General features: G+C 49.6%; 2 protein-coding genes across 5 annotated transcripts in view; one reads left to right on the top strand and one right to left on the bottom strand.

The window, feature by feature from the left end:
• Positions 1-444: 444 nt before the first annotated feature.
• The window catches only part of LOC149338760 (glutamate-gated chloride channel-like), a 495,321-nt gene continuing 477,710 nt past the window's right edge, over positions 445-18,055 (top strand). Inside the window, exons 1-2 of one of the 4 annotated variants that reach the window (XM_089547767.1) lie at positions 445-941; positions 1,026-1,108. In XM_089547767.1, the coding sequence (XP_089403893.1) occupies positions 856-941; positions 1,026-1,108 (169 nt within the window). In that variant the 5' untranslated portion in view covers positions 445-855. Of the gene's footprint in view, positions 1,109-18,055 lie in introns of all 4 variants that reach the window. The other 3 variants (XM_089547768.1, XM_089547766.1, XM_089547771.1) reach the window with 3 other exon arrangements.
• On the bottom strand, positions 6,274-10,216 carry LOC149338764 (uncharacterized). Its single transcript, XM_089547765.1, has 2 exons — positions 8,985-10,216; positions 6,274-8,679 (listed from the first exon to the last, which is right to left on the bottom strand). Exons 1-2 carry the CDS (start codon positions 9,858-9,860, stop codon positions 6,841-6,843), a joined length of 2,715 nt encoding a protein of 904 aa, XP_089403891.1. The 5' UTR covers positions 9,861-10,216; the 3' UTR covers positions 6,274-6,840.

The raw sequence follows: 18,055 nt of genomic DNA, 5'->3' as shown, positions 1-18,055 counted from the left end.
GGGATCTTTAACGAGCACTGACATCAAATATAATATAGACACCGGCGCTGCGGTGGCTACGAGAAAAAACACCGATACTGCGCCACTTCGTTTCCTCAAAAACCAATTTACCAATTTTACCACCGCGCTCGGGTTCATGCGAAATGCTCACTGCCGAAGAAAGGGGGTGAGGGCGGTGTGTTGTGTTGTGACTGAGAGAAGGATGAAAAGGAAATTGCACGGGCCTGCTACTGGCTCGAGCCAAGCCACCACCGCTGCCACGTGCAGATAGAGGAGAGTTAAAAGATCAGAGGAAGGAGAGAGAGGAAAGGAAAGACGCGCGTCGCAGCAACAACTGCGTCCGCCGAAGCGGACGCTGCTCAAAAATCAGATAAGCGGCCGATTGGATTGGATTGGAGTAAACTTTATTTGTGCCTGCAGTTGGGCGCTCGCGCGCCCCGACGAGGGCCGAAGCCGCGCTCGCCGAAGCGAGAACAGATATTCCGTGGACCGCAGCCTCTGGGAAAAGTTGCGAAGAACGAACGCACGCGAAGAAAACCCTCCACTTGTTTTGCTGTTAATTTTTGTTGCAGAAAATTTTGTTTATTTGCGTTTCTCTCTCTCTTCCCTAGTCCAATGAGCCCGCCGGCGCTTATCACGTGACAGGTCTGCTGATGCGGTGGTCCAATGAGCGCGCTGCTGCTTGGCGTCTCGGCATCATAGAGTTTCTTGCTCGGCATCGTCTGCGTCAGTGAAGTGAGCGGCGTTGGCGGCGTTCTCTAATCGATCTAACGTGACGCGACTCGTCGTTGTGTCGTGGATGCTGGTAATAACGAAAACCATCCCTTGTGGACCTGTTTTCGTGGACGTTTAGTGATGTGTGCCTGGTTTCTGGCGTCGTGTAGTCTACGGAATTTGTGTTTGGACCTCTGTGGCTGGTACCGTGCAAGTATGAATGCAAGGTGCGGACTTCGTGGACGTTTAGTGATGTGTGCCTGGTTTCTGGTGTCGTGTAGTGAACGGAATTCGTGTTTGTACTGCCTTAGTGGATGGTGCCGTGGAAGTAAGAATTCGGACTTCTTTCACTGCAACAAGGGCGCGAGGCTTCGAGGCGAGCGTCGGCGAGTCGGTGAGTAGCGAATTTTCAGCACAAGAATAGTCAGCCTGTTGAGCTCATTTTCATCTCGATCTCATGTTGCGTTGTTCTCAGTCTTTAGCCACTTTGTTGGCAAGAAGTATCGCCCTTCGGCTTGGAGAGCGCCGTTTGTGAACCTCAAGAGTAAATGCGCTTATTAATAGATCGGTTTTACTTCGCTCCGCGTCTCCTCAGGATGTGTGTACCCAAAGCGAGGGCTCTGAAACGCCATTCGCGCCATCGCATCAAAGCGCCACAAAAAAAAAAAAAAGCCTGTTTTCGCTGAGCCGTAGCGCGTTCTTCGTCTTGGTCGTCGCGTCTTTTTTTGGCCATACGTAAATTCGTCTGCTCGAACTTTGCGCAGACTGCATTGCATCGTGGCGCTACGTGCGGCTGATACTTACGCCGTGCCACTTGGCAAATCTGAGGAACTGCGAATAAAAAAAAATATTAATAGGGCTCTTAAGGCTGCTTACGTGCTGTGAAGGCGAATACATTAGTGTGTCATCGTGAGCGTTCGACCTGGAAGGAGTTTTTGTGAATGAAGACTCACCTCCGAACGCTGATTCCACAGTCGCTGAATCCACAAAGATCCGAGTGAAACGCTTATACTCGGTTCGCATACCCGTCGCGGGCTTGGCTGCAATGCAAAGAAAAACCATATGACACCACCGGGAACGCAGTACAACAAACGGTTGCTCAATTTTGGTGCGAATGTAGTCGGGAAACTGGCGCCACTGAGCTGAGCCACTGGGGAATATGTATAGACGAGTGAGCATGTGCATGATTCTCTGAAATGACGGGGCTCTTCTTGCTGTACAGGCCGCGCCACAAGTAAGCGGAGCACGCTATTGCGTTCGAAGTGCAATCACGCTTTCTCCAGTGGTAATGAAGAAGCGTTGTTTGTTTACAAGAAAGCCCACCAACCTCCGCTACCAGCATGCGCGCACCACTGCTGGGGATTTCAATTAGGTGACGCGTGAAAAAAATTCAGGAGGCACTTTGGCCTTCTAAAGTGCTGCAAGGCGAAAGCGTTTCCTGGCCATTGTTTGTTTTATTTACTTTTTTATTTTTCATATGGCCATTGTTTGTTTTATTTACTTTTTTATTTTTCATATTTTGTTTATTTTTGCTCCTTTTCTTATTTTTATTGTTTTCTATTTTTATTTTCACATCTTATTTTTATTTTGTTTTTATTTTTGTTTTGCTTATTTTTATTTTCCTTTTCTTGACTTTACTCCTTTTATTTTATTTATGAAGCCCATGCATTCACCAGATGCGCCTTTATTCATGCTGGAACCTTGAGCCTTTTAAGCAGTGACGCCGAAAGGCGGACGAATCTGCCGACGCGTCTGTCGACACGGCTGCCGACGCGTCTGTCGACACTTCTGCCGACGCGTCTGTCGACACTCCTGCCGACGCGTCTGCTAACGACAGTATGAGGCATTAAAGGCTTTCGCCTTAATATTCGCAGACAGTTGCGTGCTCCGTTTACTTTTTCCGCGCCTGTACGTACTAGGGCGGCTTGATGACGTCACCCTATGTTTCTTGCCATCGCTGCCATTTTTAAGGCGAAAGCCTTTAAGAGGGTTCACCAGTGGCAGTGTCCATAGGAAATACATGGGAACTTTCAGAAGCTGTACCGTGTCTAAATATGGCTCGATTTTCATGAGGTTTGTGGCAGCGTTTTCTTCTTGAATGAATAAAGGAAATGTTGCGGGCCGATTTTATTGTTTAAGTTTCACTTTTTTACCAATTAGACGCAAAGTTCCAGAAAAATGGTGCTTTTAGATATGTAGGTCTTTCATGTCATCTCGTGAAAAAACCAAGCCAAAAATCAAAATTTCGTCCGCAACATTTCCTCCCTTTTTCTTTCTTGATTGTTAAGACACGATTTTTATCCATATCGAAGTTAGTGTTAGCCTTTTACAGGCTCTGAAAGTTGTGTATGTATTTTCTGAGGGGATTTGAATTTCGCGCCAAAATTTACTAGCGCGGCGTGGCTCCATCTGGCGACAGAATATTTTGTCGCTACTGCACTCTACCACCAACTTCTTGCTTGTCTGTGTTCGTGCGCATGCGTTTTTCTTAGAACCTGGACGAACTTCATTTCTTTCTTTCCTTTTTTCTTGCTTGGGCTGTATTTCTAAAAGATTCCTGCTTTTCTTTTTTTCTCGAGCTGGTGGTGCTAAAAAGAAGTGAGATGCAAGGCCACACCTACAAGCTACCCCCCCCCCCCCCCACACACACACACACACAGTAAGGCACTGTTTGCACCAAAACGCAGGTGTGTCGAGTTATCCGGCCAAAAACCGGTTACTGGGTTCATGTAAACGCGCCGTGTCGGGTCAGGAGTCGGGACCAGTCAACTCCGCGCAAAGGGGTAGGTTGACTCAACTCCTCCCTGCCCCGATGTGCTTGTAAACGCTGTCGAGCCGAAAAAACGGAGGGGAAAGGATAAGCGCGAAATTGTTTTTGCTTGCGCCGTCGCATCTCCGAAGCAGCGGTGGCGTGCCTCAATCTTGGATATGTTACCACTGCTCGCTTGCAATGCGAGGCTCGAAGCTTGGTGTCGCTGCAGTTGAACCGGTCTTCACTCGCTGAAATCGAGTTTATGCAAACACGCGACGTCTGGTCCTTCTTTTTACTTTCTTATTACCAAAAATTTCAGGGGGCACTTTGACTGTCTAAAGTGGGTAGAGGCGGAAGCGTTTTCCGCACCACCTTCGCTGTTTCTGTGGCACCGGTGGCGTCACATATAATTGAGTACTAATTACTAAGTGATGACAAATCACTTATTAATGGTTAATTACTGATTAATGCCTGAATACTAATTAACTTCGCCTTTAGGAGTGGAACGCGACAGCGCGTTGTAGCGCTGCCAGGGAGTCCACGGAACACCACCCGTTCAGCGCGATGCCTTGCCCTTTGAACGCAACGCTTTTTGAGGAAAGGAAATGGCGCAGTAATTCTCTGTCATCTCGGTGGACACCTGAACCGCACCGTAGAGGAAGGGAGGAAGTGGGAGTGAAAGAAGATAAAGAGGAGCCGTAATGAAGAAAATGAAAATTGTATTTGAGGAAAGGAAATTACGCAGTAACTGTCTCACAAAATTCAGGGGGGCACTTTTTTGACCTAGTGTGTGGTCACTGATGCCCCTAAGAGTGGAACGCGACAGCGTCTTGCAACGCTGCCAAGGAGTCCATAGAACGCCATCGCCCATTTGGTTCTACGCATCGCTCGTCATTAAATTGGTTTTTGAGGAAAGGAAATGTATCTGTCTCGCATTTGTCGGTGGACACCTAAACCTCGCGGGAAGGGAATGGAGGAGGATGAGAGTGAGTGAAGACACCGTATTCACTAGACGCGCCTTTGTTCATTCCAAACCATCGAGCAGGCATGGCGGAGTGGGTAGCATGCTCGTCTCTCACGCCGAAGACCGGGGTTCGATTCCTGAGCTCGACGAATTTCTTAATCGGTTTTATTTATTTATATGGCCTGACTAGTAAAGCTAATTGGGCAATTAAGCAATTAACTAAGCTCAGTCCCACTTACTTGGAGCATCACTATACGATGCCTTCAATTGGTTGCATGGTTACTAGCCAAAGTACAATTGGCCCGGTTTGAAATTCGCGCACTGTGACGTCACGACCGTTGCCACCAATTGAAAAGCGTGACATTTTCTGTCGACAACTGCTGCTTACAACGATGAGACAGTAAAGGCTTCCGCCTTAATAATTACAGTGTTGTAGGCGTTACCGAAAAAAAGTAACTAAATACGTTACTCGTTACACTAAAAAAAAGGAACGCGTTACCGTTACCGAAAAAAAGTATCGCACGTTACTTTGCCGTCACTCCATGGCCATAAATTTTAATCAGTGCGTCTTTGCTGTAAGAACTCAAGATAACAGTTTTATAAAGCTCATACCTCATATAATTCCAACTTCACAAAGAAAACATAGCTGAACTGAGCAAATTTACAGTAATTCTGGTGTGCTTCTGCTTACGAAATTACGCGGAAATTGTGTAGCAACAAAGAAATGTAAATGTCATAGTTCCTGAAAAAATATATTTGCGCACATAAAAAATTTTTTTTTTACTTGAACCTTCGTAATTATCGCAAAAATGCGAGTGTTTACGTCAAGGTGTTCAAGGTCAGCTTCGCTCGCTTAGGAGCTCAATAACGAGAAACGTAGCCGGAGTTGCAGATAGAAACAGCTGGTTGACTGCGATCCCCTTTTGTGTGCTGTACCATTGTACTCTTTCCACGGCTCTTTTAGGGCCATCTTGAAGTAAACTGGCGACATTCCTGAGTTTTCTCAGAAGAGGGAACTTCTTCCACAAAGAATGCGAGAGTGTCACCTGGGAACGAGACACTGACTTACAGATTTCTGCAAATGGTTCATTGGTGGCTTGGCATGCGTCCACTCTTTAGAGAGATGTGTGTGTGAGTGGTTTGGGGGCGAAGACAAGTTTGTGACTGCGTGTTTGTGCTTTTTTTTAGTTGAGTGCGTCGTCAAGGGCAGGTTTTTTTTTGGCATGCATGCGAGCCGCAACAAGGGTCGTCAAGAACACCGGTAGATTTTGTTTATTTGCAATACTATTTTTGGCGTTTTTTTTTTCTGAAAGAGAGGCGGAGAGGGACAATTGAATTAAGAAGTAACCAGTAACATGACACCTCTAATTACCGAAAAATGTTAACGTAAGTACGTTACCCGTAACAATTTCGAAATGGTAACGAGTACGTTACTATGTTACCGAAAAAAGTAACGCGTTGCCGGTAACGCCGTTACTTGTAACGCGTTACTGACAACACTGCCAATAAATAGCCACTAACAACACGCGTTGGTCGAGTTGGGTTGACCTTGCGCAGCCCGACTCAACCTGACGTTATTGGTTCATGTAAACAGGGCTAAGCAAGAACTCGCTTATGCAATGACAAAGTTTGCGTCCGGCCACCATGCATAGCTGCAGGACGCTCTCGGTGCTTTTGCGAGCCACACTTCCCGTCCTCTTCAGTTTTCTCTAACTCTGATTTATTTCTTTGTGGAATTATAAGCAGGGAAGGAGGTATCAAAGCAAGTAAATCTGTTATAATTTAAATATTTTCACGAGGTGGTGAAAATGCCGTGAAAACACAGACGAGCAGATTAACGCGGTACTGAAACAAGCTCTTTATTGGGCTGCCGTAGAATAGGCGTCTCCACCCACACACGGTCACCTGGCTTGTATTGTGCGTGGAGACGGCGGAGATTGCAGCGTTGGGCGTACGTTCGCTCTTGGTCTGTAATGCGTAGCCGGGCAACTCGTAGAGCTTCTGCACGCTGCAAGCAGGCGGTGACGTCAAGTATGTCCTCATTGGTGACGTTTGGCAGCATGGCGTCCAGCGTTGTGGTTACTTTTTGCCGTAAATGAGCCTAAAATGTGTCACATAGTACTGGTCTCAATAAGTGCGCTGTAGTAGACGAACATGACGTACGGAAGGAAGACATCCCAGGCCTTGTGTTCTGCGTCGGCATGCATGCCGAGCTCGTCTGCAATGGTTTTGTTCAAGCGCTGCATGTGGCCGTTCATCTGTGGATGAAACGCGTCATCGTCCGACGGCACCTATACTGTAGCGCAGGATGGCTTGCGTCAGCTGCACAGTGAACGCAGTTCGTGTGTGTCGCGCGGGACACAGTGAAAGAAGGAAAAGCGAAACACACGCTGTAGCCAGAATGGGTGTTCTAGGCGGTTTCTTGGCTATCGTCATTTTCCGACGTTTCCTTCAAAGGTCGCTTGAGCGAGCGAGCCTTTTGTGCTTCGAGAATGTAATCAGGCTCACGAATTGGAAGGCCACGGCTCCTCCTTGGGTCCACGAGCTCAGGCAGCAAGCAGTACATATAAAATTTTTTGAGCCGCGGCAACATCTCGTCCTCCCAAAACGATTGATTCCTGGAAATCGCTTCAGTGCTGATGCCTTTTTTGGTCCACAGCACAAACAAGCACTTTTTACGGCGAGCAATATTCAGCTGTCCTTGCACTTGGTACCAGTAATTACTTTTTGTCTTCAGCTGCAATCTCCCGCTCTTGTTTTCCTCACAGCAGACTATTTTTTTGGCGCGAACTCCTTCTAGTGGAGTAAGGTCCCTCGCTGAGTAAGGACACTTGACTTCAACAAGAACGTCCTCCCCAATGAGTCCGTCCGGGGAAGCGCCAAGAAAGGGGTTCTCCTGGTCAACAAACAGGCCGCACTCCTTCACCACGACGTTGCACTCATTTTCGATTTGCTTGAGTGCTAAGCACTCGTGGTCTTTTCCATACCGAATCGCTTCGGAAGTTATTTCCTTGTACAGGATGTCGCCAACTGTCCGCCCACATCCCGTCGTTGGTTTCATTTTACAAATAGCACCAAACAATGATGCTGTCAATCTCTTTCGCCTTTCTTGTTTCCACAGAGTGCATCCACTCTGCTTCGACGTTGCTCGCTGCAGGTCTTCGATGTTGGTTGCTGATAGCGAAAGCGATTTCAGGAAGGTGTCGGAAGTAGATTGAAAAGCACCGGGCTCCATGTCTGGTAAGCCGTAATCAGCATCGGCACCAGTATGTCGCTCCTTTTCTCTGCGCTTGCAGCGTGAAGTGGTTGGTATCTTCTTTTTCGGTAGCTTTCGCTTTGAATTCCTCCTAGAAACTGTCGCCTTCACAAATGATTCTGTGCATCCTCCAAGCTGCCCTCCCGAAATCCTGCGCGCGATTTTTTCGTGGTATGTTCCTCGGCAGTTGAGCGATAAGGAGGCTGCAAAACACCTTGTCTCGTAGGATCTTTTCAAACAATAGTTTATCCTCTTTCCTCCTACAAATTTCGCCACAATGGAGTTGTAATGTTCGGCAGCATTGTTATCGACGTCCATTATTAGGCTCGCCGTGTTTGCGACCACTCTGCTCATGGCAACACAAATTTCTTCAAAGATGCCTTTTTGAACTATTTCAGGAAATATATTTTCTTCTCCCGCTTTGCTTCCGGAACAGAAGTAATCAGCGCAGTTAGCGTGGTCTCCGAACACATGATTTGGGCCGTTCTTTATGTCATGAGCAAGACGGTCTATTTTTTCAGAAAACGATGCCTCTTCAGAGCTTCTAACTTTTATTGCTGTTGCAACTCCATGCCGTAGGCGAACAGCTGCTTGGAGAATAGAGTTCTTTAATTTAGGAGGAATTTTTTCTAGCCGCTTCTTCTGAGCGATCTCTCTTATTTTTGCTGCATAGTTTCGAAGTAGGTGGTTCCTGCACTCAATTTTTTCAACCCGCTGGTTGCCATACGGTGCTGCTGCCACGATAGATCTGTAAGTGCTGGAATCGCCATCAGCAATAAGTTTTGTATATTTGATGCCATGTAGCTCAACGCTTTTCTTGAAGCCTTCCACCACAATAGCTTGCTCCATGCTTGTTGAGCTTCCCTGCCAGTTCTCGTGGCACTGATGCTGTTTCGGGGTGGCACCTTGTGGAGTCCGGCCACACATTGCGCATATCTTGTTTTTCACGCCAAGGTACAGGACCTTTCCAGTTCTGTGACCAACGATAGCAGCCTGAAAGAGTAAGACCAATATTAGTCAAGAAGCTGCCCTACTGGCTGCACTGCTAATCGCTCGAACATATAGGTATTTCAGCTTATCATGCCTGCTATTCAAGTGCTACTTTAAAACTACCTCTAGGCAGTTTGATGCCTTTCGATCACAACGGTACATAGCCCCGTGTACATGCAGCTAGGTTATGAAAGCGCGGATCTTTTCCATACCTCCCCAATTAGCCGAAAGAACAAGTGTGAAATATTTCAAGTACAAAATGCAGCGCTTTTTACCGCTATGGCAACTAAATAAATTCGTGCACTCACCACGCCTGACGGAGCGTCATATTTGTTCCTGTAGGATCTCTTTGACCACGCACCATCTGCGATGACTGCTATCGTGGGTGTACCGTCACTGTCAATGTCGCCGCATTCTCTTGCCAGCCTTGCCTCCTCTGCGCCCGCTGTTTTCATTTCCTCCCAGGCGGCTTGATTGATAATGTTGCCAACGTCGTCCTCTATTTTCGTGTAAGTGTCCGATGACATTCTTGGGATGTTCATAGACGCAAGCAGTTCGTTAAGGTTTGAGAAGCCACAGCCAATTGACATTATTCCACACACCGCTGATGTGTTTATATCGCCGCAGCCGCTGGAAGCTTGTGCATCAGATGGCGGGTCTGTGTGGATGACATCCTTCCTTCGGCACATCCTGCATACAAGAGTCAACGTGCTTCGTAGACCTTGCTTTCTTTCAGACACACAGTCCATATCCGCCAAAGTGCAGTTGAAGGGAACATGGAGGGCGGTCTTTTGCAAGCTGGTCAACAGGTACTGAAGGCTAACAATGCGCCGCCCTTGAATTCCAGCATTTGCACTGCCGCTCTTTACGGTGGTGATCGCGGGACCTCCATTAGCAATATCTTCGTCGCACGACTCTGTTGTGCTCATCACTGAAGATGACAGGGCACTTCCTGACACCTCGGATTCTTTGATGGGGGCTTCAACGTCTGCCGGCCTTGGGTTGTGCTCGCTGACTTCTGGGGACGCAGAATCTTCAGCAGGGTGGGCAAGGTCGCCACCATAGAGGGGATAGTGTGTTTTGCACGTAGGAGGTTCGTTATCACGAGCTTGCCTCTTTCTGGTGTTCGCAATCAGTGCACCTGCACGTTTACGCTTCCCGTACCTGAAATTCTTTGCTGGCATTTTCTGCTGACTTGTTGCCTGCTGGTATTCAAGCACCTTGAGACAAATCAGGGAACAAAGTACGGCGCACAAATGTGCCTCAAGATGATGGCTACCGTCAGAACAAGCCAAACTCAAGCCTTGTTGGTGCTGAGAAGCGGAAGATGGGTGTCCGGCCCTGGGAACGCTCGTACGAGACTAGGCAAAGTAAGCTGCACGCTGTCACTACAATCGAGGACATCCTTCTGCAGCTAGAAGGCTACGCGGGAAAGGGAAGAAGACCAGCCATGAGCCTTGTGCTTGTAACCAGCCGGAGGGACGACGCTTACAGCAGCATGGTCAGTGCAAGAATGAACCACTGTTTATTGAAGGCACAGCTTTTATAGGCACGAGCAATAGCGCTGTACCGGAGGGACGACGCTTGCCGGCGTTCTGGGCCAGCCGAGTGGGACGCGCGCCGGCGTTCTGGGCGAGCCGAGCGGGACGCGTGCCGGCGTTCTGGGCAAGCCGAGCGGGACGCGCGCCGGCGTTCTGGGCAAGCCGAGCGGGACGCGCGCCGGCGTTCTGGGCGAGCCGAGCGGGACGCTGTAACCTACTGCGCATTACTGTTGCGCATCGGCGCGATGCAATCACTGATGCGCGGCACTGATACGAACACGACACGTGTCCGTTACAGTGCTAGGAGCTCCTTTCTTTCCTTTTATTTAGAGACTGACTACATAGGTGTTCAACACAATGGAACCTTTTCCGGGTAATGTCCTGCGGATGCACCAAGCCATTTTAACCGACCACACCTGTCTGCTCAGGCGAAACCAGTCACCCCACCTTACCATTGTAAAAGAATTTTCGCAGAAAAGACTGAAGGAAGCTTAGGCGACCCAAACCAGAAACGCTAAATTGGTGGGTTACTGGGAAATGGTCCATTGTATGACCCCCACATCCTTCTGTGCTCAATGGCTTGAGAGGGGGGTCAACTTTTTTGTGCTTCGGTCTCTGGAACCTTGGCCGCATACCTACAGATAGTTCTGGGCTCTACTTTGTGTACGCGGAAGAACGAATACTTTTTTTCGTGTCGCGGTGTAGTTTACACACCTGGAGGGGGAATAGAACTTCCCTCCTTTTTGGGGTACTCAGGTGCTGCCATCTATCGACAGAAAAAGTTCAAATCTGAGTTGCCTTGTAGCTGGTGAGCCCTCTTAATGGCTCATACCCCCGTCCGTCCGTCGCTGTTACATCCAGCCCCCCCTTGGGTGACTCATCGACGGTGACGGGTGTCCACCGAAATATGTGAGACAGTTGTTGCAAAATTTCCTTTCCTCAAATACAATTTTAATTTTCTTCATTACGGCCCCTCTTCCTGTTTCTCTTGTTTCACTCCCACTTCCTCCCTTCTGTGCGGTTCGGGTGTCCACCGAGATGACGGAGTACTGCTCCATTTCCTTTCCTCCGAAAGCCTTGCCCTTGCGTTCAAAGGGCAAGGCATCGCGCCGAACGGGTGGTGGCGTTCCGTGGACTCCCTGGCAGCGCTACAACACGCTGTGACGTTCCACTCCTAAAGGCGAAGCTTAAGCGTCATTAATTAGCAGTCAATTAGTATTTAGTCATTAATCAGTAATTACTTAGTAATCAGTACTTAATTATGTGCGACGTCATCCTGTGGTGACGTCACCAGTCAGTCAAAGTGCTCCCTGAATTTAGGTGTACAATATCTGCGAGTACGCACACTAACCCACGCCGCCGGCTTTTCTCGTTATGGGGCTATTAAGGCTTTCGCCTTAATAGAGAGTTTTAGTATAGTGTTAGCGTGATAGCGGACCTAAGGGAAATTACGTTAGCGTGCCGCAAGCAACTTATCCCCACAGTGAGTTTTAGTATAGCGTGTTGAAAATGTTAAACGCCATCTGCTTGACATGGATGCGAATGGTCCTTCTAAAATGGTCGACACGGCCGCTAACTTGCCAAATTATAATATTTCCGAGTTTTTTATACAAATTATTAGTGCAGTGCTCATTTTCGTCTGCAAAATGACCCCGAAATTACAATAAAATGAAATAAAAACGTAAAACAGTGGCGCTATCTAGTAAAGGCAATGTTAACTACAAGCCGTTGGTGCAAGAATATTTGCCATCACATGACGTCTAATGTTCAAAAAACTTATGTAAATTTAATATAAACTCTTTTTACATAATTTAAGTCCATAAAACATCGCGAAAAACCTCCAAATCTATTTTTGTCTCGTTCCAGAAGTTTTTGCTAGGTTTCTGCTGCGTTTCGGGTCGTTGCAGACGGTAGCAGTGCAGCTTGAGTTTCCATTAGGCTTGCGTGCTCCAGAATCGAGAGCGTATCTCAAAAACTGGGCTGAATTGCAGCTTAAACTTTATCGTCGAAGCAAGGTAAGTCATAGCGAAAACCAACAACACCAGTAGTTGCCGGTAAACATGCCGACCGGAATCGCAAGAGCTGCTGAATTGGCTGAAGCGGGCGGCTCTCGCTTGAAAGGACGCCGCCATGTTTCCACGCTAAGGGCGCAAAAGCCGCAACGCTAAATTCTGAAAATTGCGTGCGTACGCTAACGCTATTTCCCCGTTAGCGTTCTGCGCATGCGCACTCTGGACCCGCTATTCCGCTATGCACGCAATTACGCAAAGCCCGCAATACTAAAACTCTCTATTATGACTCCCTCAGCGCAGCTACCAATGGCATCCAACGTGGGAGTCTTCGAGGTGCGACTTACTGCGCCGACTGCATTGTGGTTCTGCGATCATGAGGCACCGAAAAGGCCGCGCCTGCTGACATTGTGCCTTGTTTTAAGGCGAAAGCCTTTAATGGCTTCTGCTGTCGTGACGAAGACGTGTTAGCAAATTTGTCCGTGTTTCAGATCGGTCGAAATGGTCGTGACGTCACTGCGCGCGAATTTTATGCGAAGCATACTACTTTAGCTACCACTTCAGCCCTTCACCGTGGTTATGCGCCTCCAAATCACGTGATACATGACGTCACGGCAGTGGAGAAACGGGGGCCCACCTCGCGCCGTCGCTGTGGTTGTGCGCCTCCAAATCACGTGACACATGACGTCACACCACGTGACCTAATGACGTCACGACAGTGGAGAAACGGGGCCCACCTCGCGCCGTCGCTGTGGTTGTACGCCTCCAAATTACGCGACACGATGATGCTTCGCATTCTCCAGGCTTAACCAAGTTAAGCCTCAGCCATTTTTTTACGGGTGTCCACCGAAATATGAGAGACAGCTACTGCGCAATTTCCTTTCCTCAAATACAATTTTCGACTGGTGTCCACCGAGATATGTGAAACAGTTACTGCGCAATTTCCTTTCCTCAAATAAAATTTTCATTTTCTTCATTACGCCCCCCCCCCCTTTCTCTTTCTTCTTTCAGTCCCCCCCCCCCCCCCCCTTTCTTCTTTCAGTCCCCTTCCTCCCATCCTCTACGGTGCGGTTCAGGTGTGCACCGAGATGACAGAGAATTACTGCGCCATTTCCTTTCCTCAAAAAGCGTTGCGTTCCAAGGGCAAGGCATCGCGCCGAACGGGTGGTGGCGTTCCGTGGACTCCCTGGCAGCGCTACAACACGCTGTCGCGTTCCATTCCTAAAGGCAAAGATTAAGCGTCATTATCGGCACTTAATTAATGCACCAACAGAATGTGAAGTGAACAATCACGTAGCAGAGCGCAGCACTCAGGCTTTCGCCTTCACCACTTTAGCCGCTAAAATTCCTCCTAATTTTTTTTTCTCTAGGATACCTAACGAACGGTGTGTCCGAGACGCATATCTGTGAAGTAGTGGTGGCAGTGTGGCATGTTTCAGAGCGCAGCTCTTTGGCGCCAATTTCTGCGTTTCGCGGCGTCGCCGTCGTCCATCTTAACCATCAGTGGACACGTCGTCCATCTTAACCATCAGTGGACACCTTAGTCGCGCTTTAAGCTGCGAAACCAAAGGAGCGGGAGCTTGGAAAGCAGAGGGAAGGCGCATAACTGCCCTTTTGGAACAGTGAACATCTCAATCGGGCTTTAAGCTAGGTTACGGTAGTGACAGATGTGCGCTGCATGCGTTGCTATTGACAACGTTGTCCCAGAAAGGCGGCGCTGAAGCCATAGGCCGTCATTGGCGTTGGCGTTGACGTTTACACTCCGATCATTTTCCAGGGTCCTGGGTCAGTGGACGGCTGAATCGCGCTTATAGGTGGGGTGATGAGAGATCTGGGCTGCAAGCATTGACAACGTTGTGCCAGAAACGCGGAGCTGAAGCCATAGGCCGTCGGCGTTCATTGTGTTCGTTGGCGTTGACAACGTTTTGCACTCTGATCATTTTAAGGCTGAAGCCTTTAATGCTTCATCGGTGTAAGCAGGAGTTGCCGGCAGAAATGTCACGCTTTTCAATTGGTCGTGACGTCACAGTGCGCGAATTTCAAATGGGCCAATTGTACTTTGGCTAGTAACCATGTAACCAATTAAAGGGATGGTATAGTGATGATCCAAGTAAGTGGGACTGAGTTTAGTTAATTTTACCAACTAGCCTAATTAACCTTTCTAGTCAGACCAGAAAAAAAATGGCTGAGGCTTAACTTGGTTAAGCCTGGAGAATGCGAAGCATCATCGTGTCGCGTAATTTGGAGGCGCACAACCACAGCGACGGCGCGAGGTGGGCCCCCGTTTCTCCACTGTCGTGACGTCATCAAGTCACGTGGTGTGACGTCATTTACCACGTGATTTGGAGGCGCACAACCACAGCGACGGCGCGAGGTGGGCCCCCGTTTCTCCACTGTCGTGACGTCATCGGGTCACGTGGTGTGACGTCGTTGTCGTGACGTCATCGTGTCACGTGGTGTGACGTCGTGTCACGTGATTTGGAGGCGCACAACCACAGCGACGGCGCGAGGTGGGCCCCCGTTTCTCCACTGTCGTGACGTCATCGTGTCACATGGTGTGACGTCATGTATCACGTGATTTGGAGGCGCATAACCATGGTGAAGGGCTGAAGTGGTAGCTAAAGTAGTATGCCTCGCATAAAAGATTACCGAAGAAACTGTGGAAATTTTAAAGTGTGCTTGGCGAAAGCCTTGTGGTCAACCCACTGCCGCTTCCCCGAACCGCTTGGCGCGTGGCGGGCTTCCCGCATGTGCAGTTTTTATTCTTTGGCGACTGCGGTCACTTTTGATTCTTGAAGCGAAACGCTTCACTAGGCTCTTCAACACCGGGTCTGGCGTGCGCCGTGATCAATTTTAGCCACAGCTGCGCATGCGCGAAACCGAGCGACGTCACGTGGAGCGCAGGTGGCCGCTGCTGCCGCAGCCGTCGTCGCCGCCACGCGCTGACTCCGTCGTCTGAGCGTCGCCCCGTTCTCCTCCTCACCACCGTTTTACCCTTCGCCGCTGCCGCGCGGTCTCTTGCCGCCGGCCCAAGAGGAAAAGGCTCTTTCGCAAGACATTGCGAGAACGCGTGAGCGGCGGCGGCGGCGGCCATAGAAGAGGCGGCCATCCTCGCCACCGTTTGATCTTTTGCCGCAGCCGTGCGCAGTGCACATTTGAAAGGAGGGGTATATAAGGCCCGCTTGCCCATAGAACAGGCGCAGACACTCGCCATGGAAGGAGAAGAAGAAGCAACAGTCGCACGTCGCAGAAACACCGATCCAGAAGTGGTAGTTGGGAGTTGGCTGAAAAGCAGCGAGAGCTTTTCGCTCATCTAGGCTTAACCTTAGCTAAGCCACAGCCAACTTTCTTTGATTGTTGTGTTGTAGAGCGCAGCTCTTTGGCGCCCATTTCGCACGTCGCCGTTGTCCGTTCGGCGTTCACTGCATTCGTTGGCGTTGGCGTTTCACACTCCAATCATTTTAAGGAAAGGAAGTGCGCATGACGGGCTCCCTGGGTCAGTGGACGCCTGGATCGCGCTTTTGTGTTGTTGTTGCGGCCGCAAGAGCCGTTCCCTAGCAACCGTCGCGTTGGACATCCGAACCGCACCATACAGGAAGGGAAGACCCGTCGTCCGTTTGTAGAGGAAGGGGGGAAGTGGGAGTGAAAGAAGAAACAGAAAGGAATGAATTTGAGGAAAGTAAATTACGGAGGAAGTTGCGCCGCTGCGCGGAGGAGAGGCCACAGTTGGCACGATTCTAGTGCAAGGACGGACACCGCGAGCATGGATTGGACACCGCGAGCATGAGCCATTAATGGCTTTCGCCTTAATAAATAAAACCGAGTAGGAAATCGGCCTAGTCGGGGAATCGAACCAGAATCTCCGGAGTGAGAGACGAGCACGCTAACCACTCCGCCATGCCAGCTCGATGGTTAGGAATGAACAAAGGTGCGTCTAGTGAAACGATGTCACTCCCATCTTCTTCCCTTCCCTCACGGCGAGGTTCAGGTGTGCACCGAAATATGCGAAACATACATTTACTTTCTTCAAAAACCAATTTACCGACGAGTAAGGAGTAGAGCCGAACGGGTGATGGCGTTGTGTGGACTCCCTGGAAGCGCGGGCAAAAGACGCGGGTTCGATCCCGGCCGCGGCGGTTGAATTTCTTTGGAGGCGAAATTCTAGAGGCCCGTGTACTGTGCGATGTCAGTGCACGTTAAAGAACCCCAGGTGGTCGAAATTTCAGGAGGGCTACACCACGGCGTCACTCATAGCCTTAGTCGCTTTGGAACGTTAAACCCCATAAACCAACCGATCCCGGCAGCGGCGGTCGAATTTCTATATAGGCGAAATTCCAGAGGCCCGTGTACTGTGCGATGTCAGTGCATGTTAAAGAGCCCCAGGCGGTCGATATTTCCGGAGCCCGTCGCTACGGCGTCTCTCATAGCCTGAGTCGCTTTGGGACGCAAAACCCCACAGTCCAAACCAAACCATTTTAAGGAAAGCATGTGCGCATAAGTGGCTCCCTGGGTCGGACGCCTGAATCGCATTTATAGGTATACGGGGTGATGAGAGAGATGTGGGCTGCATGCGTTAGCGCTGACAATGGTGAGGTGGTGAAAAAGCTTTTGTTGTGGAAGCAACACCAGGCTTGGTGTGAGCGATTTCACGGAGTCCCGGAGAGCCCCAACTGCGCATGCGTGAGGAGCGAGTATGAGACCGTTACTGCGTAATTTCCTTTCCTCGAATACAATCTTCATTCTTCATTACGGCCCCTGTTTCTTCTTTCACTCCTACTTCCTCCCTTCCTCCACAAACGGGTGACGGGTGCCCACCGAGATATGTGAGACAGTTACTGCGTAATTTCCGTTCCTCAAACAAATACAATTTTCAGTTTCCTCATTACGGACCCTCTTTCTTCTTTCACTCCGACTTCCTCCCTTCCTTTACCCTCCCTTCCTGTACGGTGCGGTTCAGGTGTCCACCGTGATGACAGGAAATTACTGCGCCATTTCCTTTCCTCAAAAAGCGTTGCGTTCAAAGGGCAAGGCATCGCGCCGAACGGGTGGCGGCGTTCAGTTCCGTGGACTCCCTGGCAGCGCTACAACACGCTGTCGCGTTCCACTAATAAAAGAAAAGCTTCAATGAGAACCAATGCAAGGTTTCGACTTCTCAGGTGAAAACACCGAAAGGCGAAGGTTAAACGTCTTTTGTTAGCAGTTAACTGGCATTTGATCAGTAATTAGCCATTAATTAGTAATTTGTCGTTACTTAGTAATTGACAACGTATTCGTCAAAGCGAGGCTTGCGCTGCGCGAGTACTGCGCCGAGGCCGACGCCGCTGGCATCGGTGTGGAGTTCCGTCGGAGAACGAGGGTCGAAATGACGCAGAATTGGCGGAGCGGTCAAGAGGCGACGGAGTGTCGTAAAGGCTTCATCACAGGCTGGCGACCAGGCCGAAAGGTCGCGGCCGGAAAAGAGCTTGGTCAGAGGGTCGATGATAGTGGCGAAGTTGCGGACAAAGCGGCGGAAGTAGGAGCAGAGGCCGACGAAGCTGCGGAGGTCTTTTACAGAAGTGGGTTTCGGAAACTGTGCTACAGCTCGCATATTTGCCGTGTCCGGGAGAACGCCATCCTTGGACACGACATGTCCGAGAATGGTGAGCTGCCGAGCTCCGAAGCGACAGTTTTTATTGCGAAAGCAACTGCTAGCACTTTTCTGCCGTCGGTGGAGGTCGTTCCTTCGCTCCGGCGCAGCTGCGGCGCACGTCCACGTGACAGCGTGACGTCACAACCAGAGGAGCGCAGGGGCCCCAACTCGTCTCTTCGGCCGTAGTCGTTCCTTCGCTC

The sequence above is a fragment of the Amblyomma mixtum genome, chromosome 6 (genome assembly GCF_055824585.1).
Source record: "Amblyomma mixtum isolate Tamu chromosome 6, ASM5582458v1, whole genome shotgun sequence".
Taxonomy (NCBI): Eukaryota; Metazoa; Arthropoda; class Arachnida; order Ixodida; family Ixodidae; genus Amblyomma; species Amblyomma mixtum.
This window is presented reverse-complemented; position numbering and strand designations above follow the sequence as displayed.